The sequence below is a fragment of the Mytilus galloprovincialis genome, chromosome 7, assembly GCF_965363235.1.
Source record: "Mytilus galloprovincialis chromosome 7, xbMytGall1.hap1.1, whole genome shotgun sequence".
NCBI classification, from domain to species: domain Eukaryota; kingdom Metazoa; phylum Mollusca; class Bivalvia; order Mytilida; family Mytilidae; genus Mytilus; species Mytilus galloprovincialis.
This window is the reverse complement of record NC_134844.1, coordinates 95,629,099-95,648,377: the sequence shown is the minus strand read 5'-3', so window position 1 is coordinate 95,648,377 and position 19,279 is coordinate 95,629,099. Positions and strand designations below refer to the sequence as shown.

Here is a 19,279-nt window from a genome sequence, read left to right as displayed (position 1 = left end):
TACTGAATGGATTTAGATGAAACTTAGCATGATTGTTCCTTAGATTATCCTGCACAAAGTTTGTGCTTCGATTTTTGATCCGTCAAAAAACATGGCCGCCGTTACTTAAAATAGAACATAGGGGTCAAATGCAGTTTTTGGCTTATATCTCAAAAACGAAAGCATTTAGAGCAATCCGGCATGGCGTAAAAATGTTCATTAGGTCAAGATCTATCAGCCCTGAAATTTTCAGATGAATCAAACAAACCATTGTTGGGTTGCTGCCACTTAATTGGTAATTTTAAGGAAATTTTGCAGTTTTTGGTCATTATCTTGAATATTATTATAGATAAAGATAAACTGTAAACAGCAAAAATGATCAGCAAAGTAAGATCTACAAATAAGTTAATATGACCAAAATTGTCAATTGACCCCTTAAGGGGTTATTGTCCTTTAATGACAATTTTTCACAATTTGTTCATCATATTTGCTAACTTTAAAAAATCTTCTCCTCTAAAACTACTAAACCAAATTCAACCAAACTTCAACTGAATGATCAGTAGGGTGTATAAAATAAAGTTTGGGCTTAATTTTTTATTTCGTCAAAAAACATGGCCGTCATGGCTAAAAATAGAACACAGGGTAAAATGCAGTTTTTGGCTTATATCTCAAAAACTCCAGCATTTAGAGCAAATAAGACAAGAAGTTAAAGTATTTATTAGGTCAAGGTCTACCTGTCCTGAAATTTTCAGCCGAATTGGGTAACTGGTTTTTCAGGTATAATGCCCCTGAATTGATGATTTTAAAGAAATTTTACAGTTTTTGGTTATTATCTTGAATATTATTATAGATACAGATAAACTGTTAATAGCAAAAATGTTAAGCTAAGTAAGATCTACAAATAAGTCAATTTGACCAAAATTGTCAATTGACCCCTTAAGGAGTTATTGCCCTTTAAAGACTTTTTTCACAATTTGTTCATCATGTTGACTTACTTTAAAAAATCTTCTCCTTTGAAACTGCTGTATCAATTTCAGCCAAACTTAGGCTAAATGAGTTTCAGAGTATCTAGTATAAACTTTATATTTCATTTCCTTGTATGTCAGAAACATAGCTCCTATGGCTAAAATAGAACATAGGAGAAAATGATTTTTTTTTTGCTTTTGAAGAAAATAGGACGATTCAAAGAACATTAAAATAAATTGAAAAGCCAAAATAATCATTGATGAGAGATTTAACCAAAAAAATTAAGGTGAGCGATTCAGGCTCTTGAGAGCCTCTTGTTTAATTAAATGTGTGACGGATGAACTAGATCATCTGTCTGGTTTTCTGTGAGTTAAAAGCTTATTTCAATAGGACTACTTGCATTATACGTATATTTTATTGGATGATAATTTTTAACTTTACAGATTTGGCGATCAGTCAGAGAGAATTTATTCATTTTGTAATCATAAGTAAGGATATATGTCCATATACACTACAAGTCATGCAGATATTGTCACTTCCACATGCCAAGGCAACTTAATTCTGCCCAATCAAATTTAACCTTACATTTCTTTAAAAATTTTGAATCGCAAAAAAAATAAGTAAATTCCCACATGTATAGTAGGTTCAATTTTTATGATGAAATAGAAGAAATAGCCTGTTGTGGAAATGTACTGGTACAGGGGAAGTTTTACTGTTTATGCCATAAACTTCCAGTACAGGTGGAAAAGACGCAATCCTACTAAGCTGTATATATTTTAATATATTTAATGTAGGAATAAACTACAGTATACAGGGGAAGATCCAGCCATTTAAAAAAAAGGGGGGTTCCAACTATATGTCCCCATTAAAATGCATTGATCGTCCAAAGAAAGGGGGTTCCAACCCCCAGAACCTTCCCCCTGGATCTGCCACTGGTATAGGTGGATTTAGATTTCTCCACTTGCCCACCATAGGAAGCCAACACAAATTTGACAGAAATGTAAAAACATTAAATACTGTGGATTCATTTATATTCACAAGTATAAATTTTCTTGAATTGATAAAGATATTTGATGACATGATTTTGCTTAAGTCTGCAAACACTATATATAGAAAATTTTTAATTGTAAACCCATGTAAACTCATCTCCACCATTGCACCCACAATGAATAATAATGAATGCAAATCAGGAATATGACAGTAGGATTCCATTCATTTGATGTATTTGAGCTTTGGATTTTGCCATTTAATTATTATAGGGACTTTCCATTTTGAATTTTCCTTGGAGTTCTGTATTTCTGTTGTTTTATTTTTTTTGACTAACGAATGAATCCACAGTACGCTGCTTTTTTTTCCATTGTGGATTCATTTATTTTCGTGGGTATCAATTTTCGTGGATTGCTAAAAACTTACATTTTCGTGGATATTTGATTTCGTGGTTTTGTCAAACTGTGTATACAAAGCCTATTGAAAATATGTTATTCATTGAACATTTGAATTCGTGGTTCACCTGTACCCACGAAACCCACGAAAATTGGTATACAACGAATTATAATGAATCAACAGTAAAAGAAATGGCATATTCACTCTTTAATAAGGGTGGGCACGTCCGGACATCTCTAAAGGTTCAGTGGAAATGATAAAATCTTTCAGACATGTAGTGTAATAATTTATGTCAGTATATCACTTAATCAACTAACAGGATGAAGCAAAGACAATTGTATTAAAACACTAGATAGATGAAAAATGGAAGAGAAAAATCATTGGCTAGCTATAGTTCCCACCCATTCATCTTAAAAACCTATGTGAAGGAATTTTTTACCTTTTTCAAAATGGATCCTTTGTACTTCCTATTACAGAGCAGACGACACTTAAGCTTGTCTGCTGTGATCTCCAAAATGTTGTTGTCAAAAATAATACAGAAACAAAAATATCAAAGTGTCGTCCAACAATTAAAGTCTTATTGACTTATATAATTATAAATAAACCTGTAGTACTAGTACATTATTGTCATCTTCTCTGATTCTGTAAAAGGCATCAAACGACAGAAGAGACGTATCTCTGTGCTGGTGGTTAATTACAATTGTCTTTGCTGTTAAAGTGTCTGTATAAGTTGAAATAACACCATTATTTATGATTTCAGATGTTTTGAGGTAACACGAGTATAATTGATTTTCTGACAATTATTGCTATGTATTTTTGTGATTTTAATGCATGTTATACATTTATAACGGTATTTCAGAATCTAAAGGATTATGGGTAGTTTCATTGTTTGACCCCAAAATGAAAATAATGTCATGTCATTGGTTGATTTCATTGTTTAGAACGTCCTTTGCCAATCAAATTGGTTTGTGTACGCTATTGGAAATAATACCTAGAATGTATTAGATTCTGAAACAGAAAATTGTGTTTTGGTTTTCAGAATTTTTTAATGTTTTTGTATTCATATAATTGTCAGTGTTACAAAAACTAATATTAAATTCAATTTGTAATACAGAATTTAAGATTAGAAAATAACCAGGTTATAGCTATGCTTGTTTATTATTAAGTGTTTTGATTTTGTAATAAAACTTCATGAATATTTTTCTCATGTTCATTATAAGCATTTTAAAATTTGGGCTTAAAAAAAGAAAAAAAAACAATTTAGGAGATGAACTAAGTGTTACTATGGAAGATAACTCTTACAGTTAGTAATTGTTTGTATATGTCAGTTTTATCAATGCTTTTTCAAGCCCTCCAGTGAAACAGAAAAAAAAATCAGTGTAATTTAGAAGCATATCGGATATATTCTTAAAATGCTGACATAAATGTTTCTATGATTTTAAGAGTTTTGTCTCTTACCCTTGGTCTTATATGGTTTATAATAATGTTCGACATGTTTCCAAAGACTCAAAATTAAATTTCATTATACATCATTAAAATCATCTTCATGTGAAATATTGTAATTATATCATTAAGTACTCACATGTATATTCTTGTTCCAGGCCTGCATCAGTACCCAAGATATCTCGTGACACACTTCAGCGATTTAAATTTGAAGATGGTTACATTTCGTGTGCAGCAAACCGTGAACTGGTATTGGGTCTGATGGAGCAAGAAGGGCGAGTCAGCCAGGTTTTGTTAGTGAAACGTAAACCAGATGACATTAACCAAAGATGGGTCATGAAAGAAAATGGGTAAGGATGAATTTATCATACTAATTATTATCCAAAGATACTTCATGAAAGAAAAGGAGTAAGGACTAGATAGCATACAAATTATTTACCAAGAGAAGTCATGAAACAAAAATGGATTTTTTTAAAATAAGCATTACTGGTTACTCTGGTACAAATTTTCTACAAAGTTGGGTCATGAAAGAAAATGGCCACAGATTTGCACAGAAAGAAAACAGGTAAAAATCTGAACCATATAGAGGGTGATGAAAAAGAACATGGAAAAAGAGTAAAAATCGCCCATAGATGTGTAATGAAATTAAATGGATTAAACAGAACCAACAAATGATGGGCCATGACAGAAATATTTAAAAGACTAACTCCCATACTTAAATTATCATTAAATCATATTTCTTTGTTACTGCACCAAAATGAAAGTTGCATTACAGCATTAATTTACAGATGTCAATGGTTTAAAGCGCTAGATTGTTGATATGTTAGAAAATATTTCCCATAATGAAAAAATTTTGAGTTATTTCTAAATGAATCTGTCTGTTTGTACACCTTTAAATGGTAACTATGGTAACAGTATTAATGAATCAGTGGTTATGTTTATTGTTTTATTCAGTGAGATAAGATCAAAACACAGCAACCAGACTTGCTTAACTGTCTCCATGCCAAATAATGAGCCATTTTCTGAAGATGAAGAAGGTCGTCCTTTGACCTTCTCTGGGTGCCCTGTGACCTTACAGGCTCGTAAAACCAACAGATATGGAAAGGCCCACCAGAGATGGCATTATGACGCAGAGACTGGGTTTATACATTCCTTTTATGCTGATCCATATGATAAAGGTAAATATAAATAATCACCTTGTGTACAATTTGGAAATTAGTATGGCGTTCATGAACACTGAACTAGTATATATTTGTTTAGGGGCCAGTTGAAGGACGCCTCCGGGTGCAGGAATTTCTCGCAACATTGAAGACCTGTTGGTGACCTTCTGCTGTTGTTTTTTTCTATGGTCGGGTTGTTGTCTCTTTGGCACATTCCCCATTTCCATTCTCAATTTTATTTTTTACATATGCTGCACATTTATGTATCTCTCAAATATCAGCTATGAGTCGCAATAAAATGCTTTGATGGCAAGGGAGGGGGACAAATTACTTCAACAAAATTAATAACTCTGAACCGCCGGTTTACATATCTATATAAATAGGATGCAAACATTAATCCACCATTCTGCCTCTGATGAAGGTCCTTTTTGGGCCGAAAACGGTCAGGCTATGAAACATCACCAGGCGCTGTTAATTATGTGTTTTGGTATATATACTATTTTTTTATACCTCAACAAAATTAGTTGGTAAGACATTATTTTGGAATATCAATATGTAGAAAACCAGATAATTTGTTTATCACTCTAACTGGGTAATTTTATTACCCCGCTCCCCCCCCCCCCCCCCATATTATTTATTGTTATGTTTTCACCAGTAAAATAATGTTAAGAAGCCATGATAAGAGAATTACAGAGTGACTGAGCAGGATTTATATAAACAGAAAAACAATGTATTTAAGGGTAATCCCTTCCTTCAAGTTTATATAAAAAAATGTTAGAATGATTACAACTAATTGATAATATGTATTTTGTAGAAATAACAGCTGCAAACAAAGCTGATGTGTGTACTTTCTCCATAGCTGGACAGGATAACATAGATCAACCAGTAAGTCCACAAAGTTTTTAGATATTGGAAAATTTGGTAATCAATTCCCCATTTTAGAATCTGTATAAAAAAAAAATAGCCAAATAGCCTATTGTTCTGAAAGTGGTGTTTAAATAAAAAAAAATCAATTAATTATTAGCATATCATTGTTCAATTGATAAGGTGGTCTATTTCTCTACAGGAAGATAAATCTGTAAAAATTAGCTAATGTTTAATTATATTCTATTGTCAAGGAAATATTAAGCTTCTCAATGATCAAAATAAGTGTTTCTCAAACTACTATATATCCAATGAAATTTTCGGATAAAGTGTGGATCAATTTCTATGAAATTTTTATATTTTTGTCAAAGTAAATGGTTTGGCAAAATTTTTTGAAAATTAAACAAGCCAAATTGATTTTAGTCAAGGTGGTTGGTATCACCGTAACATTGTTAAATTTAATGATTGCAGGGTTATGTTGCTGAGATTCCATTGTCAACAGGAGATAAACAATGCAGAGAATATCTTGTTTGTACATCATGTGCTAGAGCCATGAGGGGCAGATACAAAATAAACAAACTTCAAAATAATGTCCAGTTCTCATGTTCAATGGGCGAAGGTAGGTTGAGAGAATATCTTGTTTGTACATCATGTGCTAGAGCCATGAGGGACAGATACAAAATAAACAAACTTCAAAATAATGTCCAGTTCTCATGTTCAATGGGCGAAGGTAGGTTAAAACATTAATTAAAACTGTTGTACAGTCCATCCATGTAGGTTATTTCCAACAAAATTGGGAAACAGATATTGTAGTGTGCAATGCAAGCCTTAACATCAACCTGTAAGACAAAAGTATTAACTGAAATTCAAAGTAAAATTCAAAAAAACAATTAAGTCCATTAAAACTGACAAAATCAACCATTAGATTTTATCAATTGATTTTGCAATTATCCTAGATTCTTTGAAAAAGAAAGGCATACAGTTGCCTATAATTGCTTAATATGAAAAAGAAGATGTGGTATGATTGCCAATGAGACAACTATCCACAAAAGATCAAAATGACACAAACATTAACAACTATAGGTCACCGTACGGCCTTCACTTTATTTGAACTTTGGTGGATAGTTGTCTTATTGACAACTTTACCACATATCTCCTTATATTTATAAGGCACCGAATGGAAACAACTGTCTTTTTTTACTGTCATATACACTTGGTACAATGTACAAGCATTTTCAAAGAAAATTGTAGATTAAACCTCAGTTTTATAGCTAGCTAAACTTTAAAGTCAAGATTTCAACATAACGTTTTCAACAGCAGATTGTATTTATATATTGTCAAGCTCTTAGTTGCATTAATTGAAAAAAGTTTCTATGAAAATATATTGATTTATAAAGAGTTATACTTCAGAAATACATTCTGTATAGCAGATTATTTTCGTCAGGTTTAAATTTTTGCTTATTTTCCAGGATAGAACAGAAACACCAAGATAAATTTCGCCTGTTTCAAAGTGCATGTGAAAAGATATTGATAAAAAGTTTTGAAACTGCCAAAATAATAATTGCAAAAATATTTTGTATACCTTATTCAATGAAAATCGCGAAAATTTTACACTTGCGAAAATTACCTGCTATACCGTATGTTTTCCAATGACTTGTATGAATAAAACTTTCTTTCTGATCCAAAGATCTGATAATCTAAATTCTTTATTTATAACAGCTAAGAAACTAAAACTACAGCAAATAGGAAGTTTTAAAGTCTTGAATGGAAAAGTAGATCTATCTACACATGAGGCTTTACTATCTCTACAAGACTGGGAACATAAGCTCCGTACTTTACGTGACGAAACCAATGTACGCACTATAGCCAAGGAAATATCTGCAGCCAAAGCAGTTAAAACTGTTAAAATTCTTGCCTACAAAAATGGTGAGGGACGATTACGACCAGGAGAACTTATATGTGGATCTACCATAGAGGGCGTATGTATAGATTTTCTGTTCAGCCATTTTTGTTTTTAAAATGAAGAAGGGGAATATATAGATTTCACAATTATTCTAGATTTTTTGAAAAAGAAACCAATAGTCTTGCTCAAAAAGGACTAGATTAAATTTGTTAATACATCATGACTGATGGCTTAAGGGAATGCTATTGAACCATTGACAGTGTTTTTTTTTCCAATTTCAATAAGTTATTAATTTGAGGTATAATTTTTTTTTCCCTAGATTCTTTGCATATTTTCTTACTATTTGAATTATCATGCTAAAAAAGCGTTGAAATTTCATACAGTTTTAAATTTCATTTCTACTTTTAGTATAGTTTATTAACGTCTAGTTTCTATATATTTTCAGATTTTGGACCAGTGTACATACAGACTAGGACTAAATAGTGCTGCACGTAGGATATACACCGAGGACGGTACAATGGTGATGGAGATCGAGGACCTGATAGACTGGGCCGTAGATAATTATAAAACATTGATGGCAGAATACCTACAAGGAAAAGATACCAAAGGTAATCATCTAATCCTAAGGCTTGATAAACTGACCCAAAGGTAATCATCTAACCCTAAGGCTTGATAAACTGACTCAAATGTAATCATTCAACCCTAAGGCTTGATAAACTGACCCAAAGGTAATCATCCAACCTTAAGGCTTGATAAACTGACTCAAATGTAATCATTCAACCCTAAGGCTTGATAAACTGACCCAAAGGTAATCATCCAACCTTAAGGCTTGATAAACTGACTCAAATGTAATCATCTAACCCTAAGGCTTGATAAACTGACCCAAAGGTAATCATCCAACCTTAAGGCTTGATAAACTGACTCAAATGTAATCATCTAACCCTAAGGCTTGATAAACTGACTCAAAGGTAATCATCTAATCCTTAGGCTTGATAAACTGACTCAAAGGTAATCATCCAACCCTAAGACTTGATAAACTGACTCAAAGGTAATCATCCAACCCTAAGACTTGATAAACTGACTCAAAGGTAATCATCCAACCCTAAGGCTTGATAAACTGACTCAAAGGTAATCATCCATAACCCTAAGACTTGATAAACTGACTCGAAGGTAATCATCCAACTATAAGGCTTGATAAACTGACTCAAAGGTAATCATCCAACCCTAAGACTTGATAAACTGACTCAAAGGTAATCATCCAACCCTAAGGCTTGATAAACTGACTCAAAGGTAATCATCCATAACCCTAAGACTTGATAAACTGACTCAAAGGTAATCATCCACCCTAAGGCTTGATAAACTGACTCAAAGGTAATCATCCAACCCTAAGACTTGATAAACTGACTCAAAGGTAATCATCCAACCCTAAGGCTTGATAAACTGACTCAAAGGTAATCATCCATAACCCTAAGACTTGATAAACTGACTCAAAGGTAATCATCCAACCCTAAGGCTTGATTAACTGACTCAAATCGATTAGTTGCTTGATAATTAGTTTCATGAAATTTTTAAACAATTTGCTTATAATTTTTTTCAAATGTGACTAAATATTGCAGTTGATGACCTTGAACTTGAGCAGGAAACAGAGAAACAGGAACAGGAAACGGAAAAATTGGATGAACAGGGTAAAAATTTACGAGAACGAGGTGAAGGTGAAGGTCAGGACAGTCAAGAAGAAGTTCAACAGGATAAGGATTCTGCAGGTCAGTTTTTAGCCTTGGATTCTGGCTCTTACTCAACAGTTAAGAGCCAGACAGATTACAACAAGTGTTCCTTTATTGGATGTTAAACAATGCATTGTGGGACAGCATCATTTCTTGACAAATGGTCAGAAATATTCATATATATACCCACAAATGTTTTGAAAATTATTTTAAAAGTCATGTAAAATACAATTTTCATCAAAAATCACAAATAGTACTACATTTATTAACTTTACAGTAAGTGAGTTACACTCCATCAAAATGTAAACAAAAGGACTTCTCAGCTTGGTTAGAAATAGAAAACTAAAGATATATTCCAAGGGGAGATAACTGAATCAATGTTTCTTTATTACAGAGGTGGACCAACAAGAGGCTAATAAGTTAGCTAAAGAACGGGAGATGGTTCTGAGTCAGATTCAGATTCCCGGAACAGAGACCATCCTAAGATATCCTATAGAAGTATGGATCTCCAGTGGAAAGGACTTTGTTGCTCCAGAAATTGTAGAATCCAAAATTGAAAACAGGAGAAAGAAGCGAGTTTTCAGATCAGCTGTATCACTGGAACTTGATATAGAAAAACATATTCTTAGACAAATGAAAGGTAAACTAAAACATGTTCTTAGGTAATCAAAAACATATTCTAAGACAGATGATAGGTAAACTTAAGCATATTCTAATGTTATCAGAAACATGTTCTAAGGTAACCAGAAACATGTTCTAATGTTATCAGAAACATGTTTGAAGGTAATCTAAAACATGTTCTAAGTAATCGAAAATATGTTCGAAGGTAATTAAAAACATGTTCTAAGGTAATCAGAAACATGTTCTAAGGTAAACAGAAACATGTTCTAATGTTATCAAAAACATGTTCTAAGGTAATCAGAAACATGTTCTAATGTTATCAAAAACATGTTCTTAGGTAATCAAAAACATGTTCTAAGGTAATCAAAAACATATTCTAAGACAAATGAAAGGTACTCTAAATTCAGAAATTATTGCGTGCAGTTATTATTGTGATTATTATGCGATTTTAATTTTTTACGATTGTTAGAAAAATCCTGTTTAATCCATATAAAATATCTCAAAATGCAAGTTTAGATTATTGCGTTTACAACTCTGTCGCATTTTTCACAATAATGAAAACCTTGCAATAATTTCTGAATTTACAGTAATCAAAAACGTATTCTAAGGTAATCAAAAAACATATTCTAAGACAAATGAAAGGTTAGCAAAATCATTTTCTAAGATAAAATGAAACGTAAAAAAAAACTTATTTTAAATGAATGACTGTAATACTTTCTGAAGAAATCACATAAAAAATGTGGTGCACACTGAATAACTCGTGTAGCAGGTTTTTTTTTAAATCAAACTTATTTTCTGGTTAGAGAGTTTAACATCCTAATGTTATAATATATAACCTATTATTTACAGCAAGGAGATATGAAGAAATGGATCCTGGAGAATTGAAGCCAACCAGAAGTTCTAAACAACCTGTTGTTATAGAGGGTAACTGGCAGGAACCGTCTGTAGAGGAACAACTCAAACATGATACTGTCCACAAGTTAGAGGTAGAATTCACACACTAAGACTTACTATAATTTCAACAACTCAAACATGAAACTGTCCACAAGTTAGAGGTAGAATGGTCACAACTCGCACACTAAGACATTAGATGTTAGCAATTATAGGTTATTGTGCTGCCTTTAACAATGAGCAAAAACCATACTGCATAGCAAGCTATTACATACACTGACATGACAAAATGTAGATTAATTCAAAAGATAAAACCTGATTTATGTGCAAAACAGTAAAATGAAAACAAATATAATATACATAAAGAAAGACAACTAGTGAATTATAGGCTGCTGACTTTGGACAGGCACATCGGGAATGGAGCTGGCGTCCAACCCTCTTGTTTTTCATGTGTAATGCCCTTTCCTTGTACAAACTTGTTTCATCAGAGACATAAGCAACTACAGGCAACGGCATAACCCCAACCAAAACCAAACTAACATTGACCTGCAAGATAGCTTTCTGAATATGATGAACAGTTTGCCACTCCATATTAAACTATTTCTCAATTAAAAACAATATTAAATTATAACCATAGGAACCACATTCAAACATAAGACATTACAAAAGAGGGGAATTCTGAGTTAATTTTTGTAATTAAGGTTTAATTTATTTTCCAGACCCATCTTGCTGAGGTGAAAAAGAACCAAAAAGAAACAACAAAGACTATAGGTACTTCAGGACGTTTATATAAACAGCCTGATACGGTATGTAGACTTTAAACTTATTAGCAGACTTAAATATTGGATTAAGAATGTCAGGACTTCAAATTATAGAAATCTTCAAAAATTCATTTAAAAATTTATTTAAAAATTCATTATGCTGCATATTTTCTTTTTGTACAGAGATATTGTATGTGTTAATTTTATTAGATAAATGTTATATGTAATAGAAGTATATTGAGTTTTTATTGGCTGTACGTCTAATCACCTGATTCCAATATGTACAAAAGTTACCAAAGAATAGAATTATTAGCTCTGTCCTACTAAGTGTTAACACTTTTTTTACACATTGTTTGCTTGTACCTGTGACAGATAACAGGTGATGTTTTTTTTTAAATCACAAATTTTATTAAGTAGATAATTTTGTATTTGGTGAAATGAATCATTTATAAAATTAAGAAACAATAAATTATTACTGGTATAAAAAATCTTTTGCTTTGAAATTGACATATATGCAGTTTTCACTCTAATGACTTATAATATTTATTGCACATGGAATAATACTGCTTTCCTCAAAACACACTATCTGCTAAAGGATAAGATATTACTGTAAACTTAGAAATTATTGTGTGCACTTGTTATTGCAATCTTTGAAGGATGGATTAAAATGCGAGATAAAAATATTGTGATATCAAGAATCTGCATTCAAGTGTAAATATCAGAATGGGAATTCTTTTTTTGCAATACTTACTCAGTTGCATTATTCACAATAAATTTTTGATTGACAATAGCTCAATATTTTAGATGTTAGAATTGATTGCTGGTTTGTTATTTGTTTGAAATATTGGGTTTAGAATGTCAGAATTTTTTTTAAAGTACTGAAATAATGTGATGAATCAAGTTTTTATTTGAAAACTATTGTAGCTCTCACAAAATGTGATTTGTCTCTTCAGCAGCTTTCATTTACAATTTTTTTTCTTCAAAATACCGTACTCAGTTGTTAAAAAAACAAAGGTCATGAATTTACATGAAGTAGAAGAATAACTGAAAACTTAAAATTTAAAACAATTCTGATTATTTTAGAAAAGAGTTATGGTTTATCCAAATGGAGAGAGTTTGGAAAGAGCTGTGTACGTGTGGGGCAATACTATAGAAGAACTTCTAGATAACTCCACAGCTAAACTTGGAATGTGGCAGAAGGCAAGATTCATATATACAATGGAAGGCAAGCTGGTGAGTTAAAAGTAATAGCTGATCTAAAATTCTAGATGACCACAATAGTCTATTGTCATATTACCGACTTCTGACTACGGGTTAGATATTTTTTCTACAGGTTACCTACTCTGTGGTAAGTGTCATCCTGGTCAATTATGAGCAGCCAAAAGAAGAAAAATCAAATATATATAAACAGTGCAAGTTGGGGGGAAAGTTTACTGCTATCTGATGACTGTGTCATGTATAGAAAGCATTAAACAGTAAACTTTCCCTCAAAACTGTACCAATTAAAATCTTGAATTTACTTATTTACATTACTCTTGCTTGACCGAGTACCAGGATGTCAAACCACAGAGAAGGTAACAAGTCGAAAAAATATAAATTTTGGAGTCAAAAGTTGGTAATATTAAAAATATTCTATTGTAACATGCCAAATTCATAATTTCAAGTTTTTAAGATAAGTGATAATTTTTTATTATTTTTTTTTTCAAATCTGTTAAATTTATTTTCTAGTAATTTAAAAATAGACTTCTTGGATCTTGATTAGATTTTTCACAGTTTACTAGTTTATGATTGAAATTACTGATGCGTTATTCGTCCATTATAGGTAACAAAGTTCAACGATATAAACAAAGATGAGCTGTTATGTGTTTCTGGTGGTAAACCATTCACTAAACCGCAGGGATACAGGGATGTGATAGAGATCAAAGCTAACTGGACAAGGGCGAGGAAAGAATACGGACCATCTGCTACAGATTTTACTGTAGACGCTCCTCTTAATCCTAAAGTCAATGTAAGCCAGATTTTAATATTTTACTTTTGAAATTTTGTATTTTTGTGAAACCTTTGCTGTCACAATTTTAACAAGTACATGACACAGAAATTTTCATATTTATAAAGACATCACAAAAAATTATGAATTTACAAAAAATGAATGATTGATCAATATTACTAGATATTAAACAGTTTTTTCTTAGTTTTGCTCATTTGGATTTTGTTAATTCCAACAGTATGTACAGAATGAGCAAATTTACTAGTAAATAAACCATATCTTTACTTTCACCATAATAGTTTTACATGGCCAATTTAATTTGAATAAACTTGATTAATTCAGGTGTATTTGCATTAATATTCTCCATTGAATGAATTGGTTTATCTCATAGCATCTTATTCTTCTCCAGTTGTACATGTTCATTTGAAATCCAAGATGGCCACTAGTGTTCCAATTTTTAGACTATCTTTGCAGCCATGTTATCAGTCGGTTTAATTTATATTTTCAGGTTGACCCTTTTGGACCCCCAGCTTTGACAATGCCACCAGAAGAGACCGCGAACTGATGCAATAATTGTTAGAAGTAAAGAACTGCCAATTGATTATAATGCTTGTATTTAAACAATATTTTCTGTGTAGTGTTAGTCCCTTTAAGAAATGCAATTTTGCTAAAGAGAATCTCAAAATCTTTTGTGCTTTCTTGATTTGACATTTATTTATGTTGATAGAAATCCAGATATTACTTCTCCATCTGGCAAGCTAGGTTCACTAAAGACGAAGTGTTTTTGTTATGCTTTATTTCTGTAACTAATGCAGTAAATAAATGTATTTACATTGACCCCCTTCTAAAAAAATTGCTTCCTCAGAGAAGGTAGTATCATCTAATTACATGGGTAGATTTAGGTTGTAGTGATTGAACTCATAATGAAGTAACTACTGATTTTACGCTTAATTTAAGAAGAAAACAACTTTTAGAAAAGGTACTATACCAGATGGACTCATTAGTAGACATGAAAACTGTTCATGCATGACTTAGTGTATTAGTGAAAGACAATATTCAGAAGTAGATTTGACTGATGATCATTTATTATATTTTAAAATTTGTTTAAATGGACAAAAAAAACAGTTGAAGAGAAAAGATTGATGATCAGTTTACACTACAGCTCAAATGTATTTTGTTATTTTTACCTGCCCACTGTGGTCAGTCGACTCTTGCCCACTGAAATTCAATTTGAAAGATTGAAAAATTTTGAATACACAAATTTCTTATTTTTCCGCTATATTAATTGTATGTTAAATTTATATGATGAAAGAGAAGAATTTACATGTGTACTCCATAAGGTTGCCACATTGGACCACCTAGTTAGAAGATTGCCCATTTTGTGTCAAATCCCATGGTGGACTGGTAGAAATAACAAATGTCCTCCAGAGCTTAAGTGTATGATAATTGTAATTAATCATTTTGCTTGTGATATTTTTGGTATAAGAATTTGGACCATTGTACAGTTACAGCCATTCAATATGAATCTTGTTTCTGACTTGCTTGTTCTAGAAATTTATAGGACAAGTATTGAGAGAGAGGAGGGAAAAAAAATGATAAACTAAAATTTGTCAGAAACAAAATATTTGTTTTGAATGGTGGTTGTATTGTTTTGTCTGTGATATAACTGTTGCTCAATTTTACATGTTTGTCAAATCTATTCTCATTTATTTTGTAAAATTTTTAATATTGTAGGTATGATGTTTTAATGTCCTGGATATTTGGTATATTACTGTTATATCCAACGAATACCTTTTTTTGTTGTTGGATGAAACAATTTGTACATTGATTTACAAGTTCAAATTATTTGTAACTTTTGCGGTTATATTTTGCTATTTTTTTTTTGGTGGTAAAATAGCACATGAAGAGACAAATCCAAATTATTTTTTTGTTGGTCTTAAGAATAGAGATTAAGAAATTTTTGTTCTATAGAGGGAGGGATGACTGTTCAACTCTTTTGTTCTATAGAGGGAGGGATGACTGTTCAACTCTTTTGTTCTATAGAGGGAGGGATGACTGTTCAACTCTTTTGTCTTTTTTTAGAATGTTTACATTTAATACAGACCAGAATAATTTTGTATATTTTTTAGATTTTACTTTCTGGGTGAAGGCTGATTTAAGGATGTTTGCTCCTCCATTTTTTGATTTTTTGCCAGATTTTCGGAATCCTCTGGTTTTATCCATGTATTGTCATTAAAAAAAATTGCCCACTAACCCCAAATTATCTTTTCTTAATTTTATTAAAATAAAGCTTGAAAAGCCATATTTCAAAATTATTTAAAATTCTTGTTATTTTTTCATACTTTTTGAAACAGATAAGGTGCCAATGTTAAGTATATGAAAAATCTAGAGAGATTTATTTCCTGCCAAATTTTCAATGGCTTATATCTCGAAAACGAGCACACGGACCCTCCATTTTTTTCATCTATTTTAGTTTCTTTATTTATATACTATCAATCCATAACAGTCTTTTAAAAAGCTTGTTATTTTTTAACAGAGTAGCGAACTTCTTCAATTGACTTATTTTGTTAGAAAACATTGCTAGATGACATATGTGAGGCCAAATATAAAGATAAAGAGTGGGATGCTTATTTTTTTTTTTTTTTTAAATTGATTTACTTTTTATCATTTTGTATATATATATTTGTATAATATATGGCTTCTGTAGTAAATATGTACTAACTTTAAAACTTTATATTTGGACATAGGGTAGATTTACAATAATATAACTAGAAAAGAATTTATACTTTTTACTTTTTTATTAGGGGTTTACAGTTTTATTAGTTATTCTTACTATTTTTACATAAATTGTCATCCTGTCTTTTTTTTTTACTAACTCCTGTCCTGCCTTTTTTTCAAATTTCATCCTAGCTCCCCAAACAATTCATATGGTAGCGCCCTCATAGATTGCATTTTGACATATTATTGCGCCCTTATTATAGAGACTTTCAAATCAAAATTAAAAAGATGTGGAGAGTTGGTATAACATGTTTTGTTTTGTTCGTAATTGGGTCTGTATTTATTCTAACAAATATATTACTGTATGTTGGGAAATATTTAAAAAGAAAAAGGAACAATTGTAAAGATCTTTCTAATTTCCCCTCAACAACATAGGCAGATCCAGGAGGGGGGAACAATATTTTCCACTGTGCAGAATATGTGTATGTCTTTTCATTTTCCATTTGTTTTAACATTAGTTTCGTATTTTTATATCGATCTTTATTGTTGTAATATTTATAGTTTATCTGTTGGTGTGTTTTTAACTACATTCCAGGAGAAAGTTATAACTTTTTCAAACTTTAGAAGGAGATCTATTTTTTCTGCAGACTTCCTTCACTGAGATTTGCTACATCCAATATTTCTCCATTTTGTATTTACATTGTTTTTTTCATAAATGCTTAATCATACTGTGTGCTTTAATTCCTAATGTTACAAAACAAAAAATAGAATCAAAATGCATTTGAATCAAATTATTAATGAGCTAATTAACATGATTTAAAAAAAATGCCAGTCAATTAACGATGGCATTCCAATAACTTTCGACAACTGCCACTTAATTTACAATGAAAATAAAGAAAAGGCTTATTTTGAAATTATATTCTTACTGTACTTTTATCCACTTGTTTAAGGGTCACAGTAATATGTTCACAGGGTTCGATTTGGGTTTTAAAAATAATTCTTAGAAAATGAATAATATATTCTACAGCTTAGTTAGATTTAGTCATTTCCATGGTATATGTCCACTCCATTTTTGCTACATGACAAAAAAAGGTACTTTTAGACAATAGAAAACTTCTAAGATAATATAAGCTGTAGGTCTACTATACCGTTTAGTGGGTTATTTTTCGTAAGGTGTAAATTTTCCCTTATTTCGCCGATAGAACAAAATTGCCAAAATATTTGGAACGATAATTATTTGAGACCTCGGACAAATCACTATACGGATGTGTTACAAAAACACAATAAAATTTTAACCAATTTGATGCTAACAATAGCCCAAAATGACCTTTTTTTATGGCTTGAAATTACCATATCAACCAGAGCTGTATAGGGTAGTCTCATTTAACCTAACTCTCCTTTCCTTCAAATCATCTATATATATATATATTTAATTATTTTGTGAGGTTTAAGCCAATATATCATTTGAATCATACAAGTCTTTTTTTTAAGTCAGTGCATTTGCAAGCTATTTAGCTTTGTTAGAAATTTTACAAATGTTGAAGTTTTCTTAATTGTATAGGAGCTTAGCTCTGTCAAAAGAGGAATAGAAATAAAAATATAAAAGTAACGCGTGTTTGTTATGTTTTTGTCTAGAAAACAAGATATTTCAACAGCCAGTGATCTGGCAGTGGCGTGGTTGACAAATAACTTTTAATATTTCAGAAGGTAGAAGACCTAGATACTTTACACTTTGTTATGTTTACAAGTTTCAGTCTTTGATATGTCCTTTGGTTCAGTCTTTGATATGTGCTTTGGTTCAGTCTTTGATATGTCCTTTGGTTCAGTCTTTGATATGTCTTTTGGTTCAGTCTTTGATATGTCCTTTGGTTCAGTCTTTGATATGTCTTTTGGTTCAGTCTTTGATATGTCCTTTGGTTCAGTCTTTGATATGTGCTTTGGTTCAGTCTTTGATATGTGCTTTGGTTCAGTCTTTGATATGTGATTTGGTTCAGTCTTTGATATGTCCTTTGGTTCAGTCTTTGATATGTCCTTTGGTTCAGTCTGTGATATGTCTTTTGGTTCAGTCTTTGATATGTCCTTTGGTTCATTCTTTGATATGTCCTTTGGTTCAGTCTTTGATATGTCTTTTGGTTCAGTCTTTGATATGTCCTTTGGTTCAGTCTTTGATATGTCCTTTGGTTCAGTCTTTGATATGTGCTTTGGTTCAGTCTTTGATATGTCCTTTGGTTCTGTCATTGATATGTCCTTTGGTTCAGTCTTTGATATGTCCTTTGGTTCAGTCTTTGATATGTCTTTTGGTTCAGTCTTTGATATGTCCTTTGGTTCAGTCTTTGATATGTCCTTTGGTTCAGTCTGTGATATGTCCTTTGGTTCAGTCTTTGATATGTCCTTTGGTTCAGTCATTGATATGTCCTTTGGTTCAGTCTTTGATATGTCCTTTGGTTCAGTCTTTGATATGTCTTTTGGTTCAGTCTGTGATATGTCCTTTGGTTCAGTCTTTGATATGTCCTTTGGTTCAGTCTTTGATATGTCCTTTGGTTCAGTCTTTGATATGTCCTTTGGTTCAGTCTTTGATATGTCCTTTGGTTCAGTCTTTGATATGTCCTTTGGTTCAGTCTTTGATATGTCCTTTGGTTCAGTCTTTGATATGTCCTTTGGTTCAGTCTTTGATATGTGCTTTGGTTCAGTCTTTGATATGTGCTTTGGTTCTGTCATTGATATGTCCTTTGGTTCAGTCTTTGATATGTCCTTTGCTTCAGTCTTTGATATGTCCTTTGGTTCAGTCTTTGATATGTCCTTTGGTTCAGTCTTTGATATGTCCTTTGGTTCAGTCTTTGATATGTCCTTTGGTTCAGTCTTTGATATGTCCTTTGGTT

The 19,279-nt window shown here is 31.6% G+C and overlaps 1 protein-coding gene across 5 annotated transcripts in view; it reads left to right on the top strand.

Moving 5' to 3' along the window:
- Positions 1-18,009, top strand: part of LOC143084026 (doublecortin domain-containing protein 1-like) — a 66,974-nt gene extending 48,965 nt beyond the window's left edge. For all 5 annotated transcript variants that reach the window (XM_076260438.1, XM_076260440.1, XM_076260439.1 and 2 more), the window contains 13 exons: positions 3,930-4,121; positions 4,726-4,949; positions 5,746-5,816; positions 6,267-6,414; positions 7,515-7,774; positions 8,144-8,306; positions 9,315-9,461; positions 9,817-10,062; positions 10,893-11,029; positions 11,654-11,740; positions 12,779-12,928; positions 13,518-13,703; positions 14,191-18,009. In XM_076260438.1, the coding sequence (XP_076116553.1) occupies positions 3,930-4,121; positions 4,726-4,949; positions 5,746-5,816; positions 6,267-6,414; positions 7,515-7,774; positions 8,144-8,306; positions 9,315-9,461; positions 9,817-10,062; positions 10,893-11,029; positions 11,654-11,740; positions 12,779-12,928; positions 13,518-13,703; positions 14,191-14,247 (2,068 nt within the window). In that variant the 3' untranslated portion in view covers positions 14,248-18,009. The remainder of the gene's footprint in view (positions 1-3,929; positions 4,122-4,725; positions 4,950-5,745; positions 5,817-6,266; positions 6,415-7,514; positions 7,775-8,143; positions 8,307-9,314; positions 9,462-9,816; positions 10,063-10,892; positions 11,030-11,653; positions 11,741-12,778; positions 12,929-13,517; positions 13,704-14,190) is intronic.
- The last annotated feature ends 1,270 nt before the right edge of the window (positions 18,010-19,279 follow it).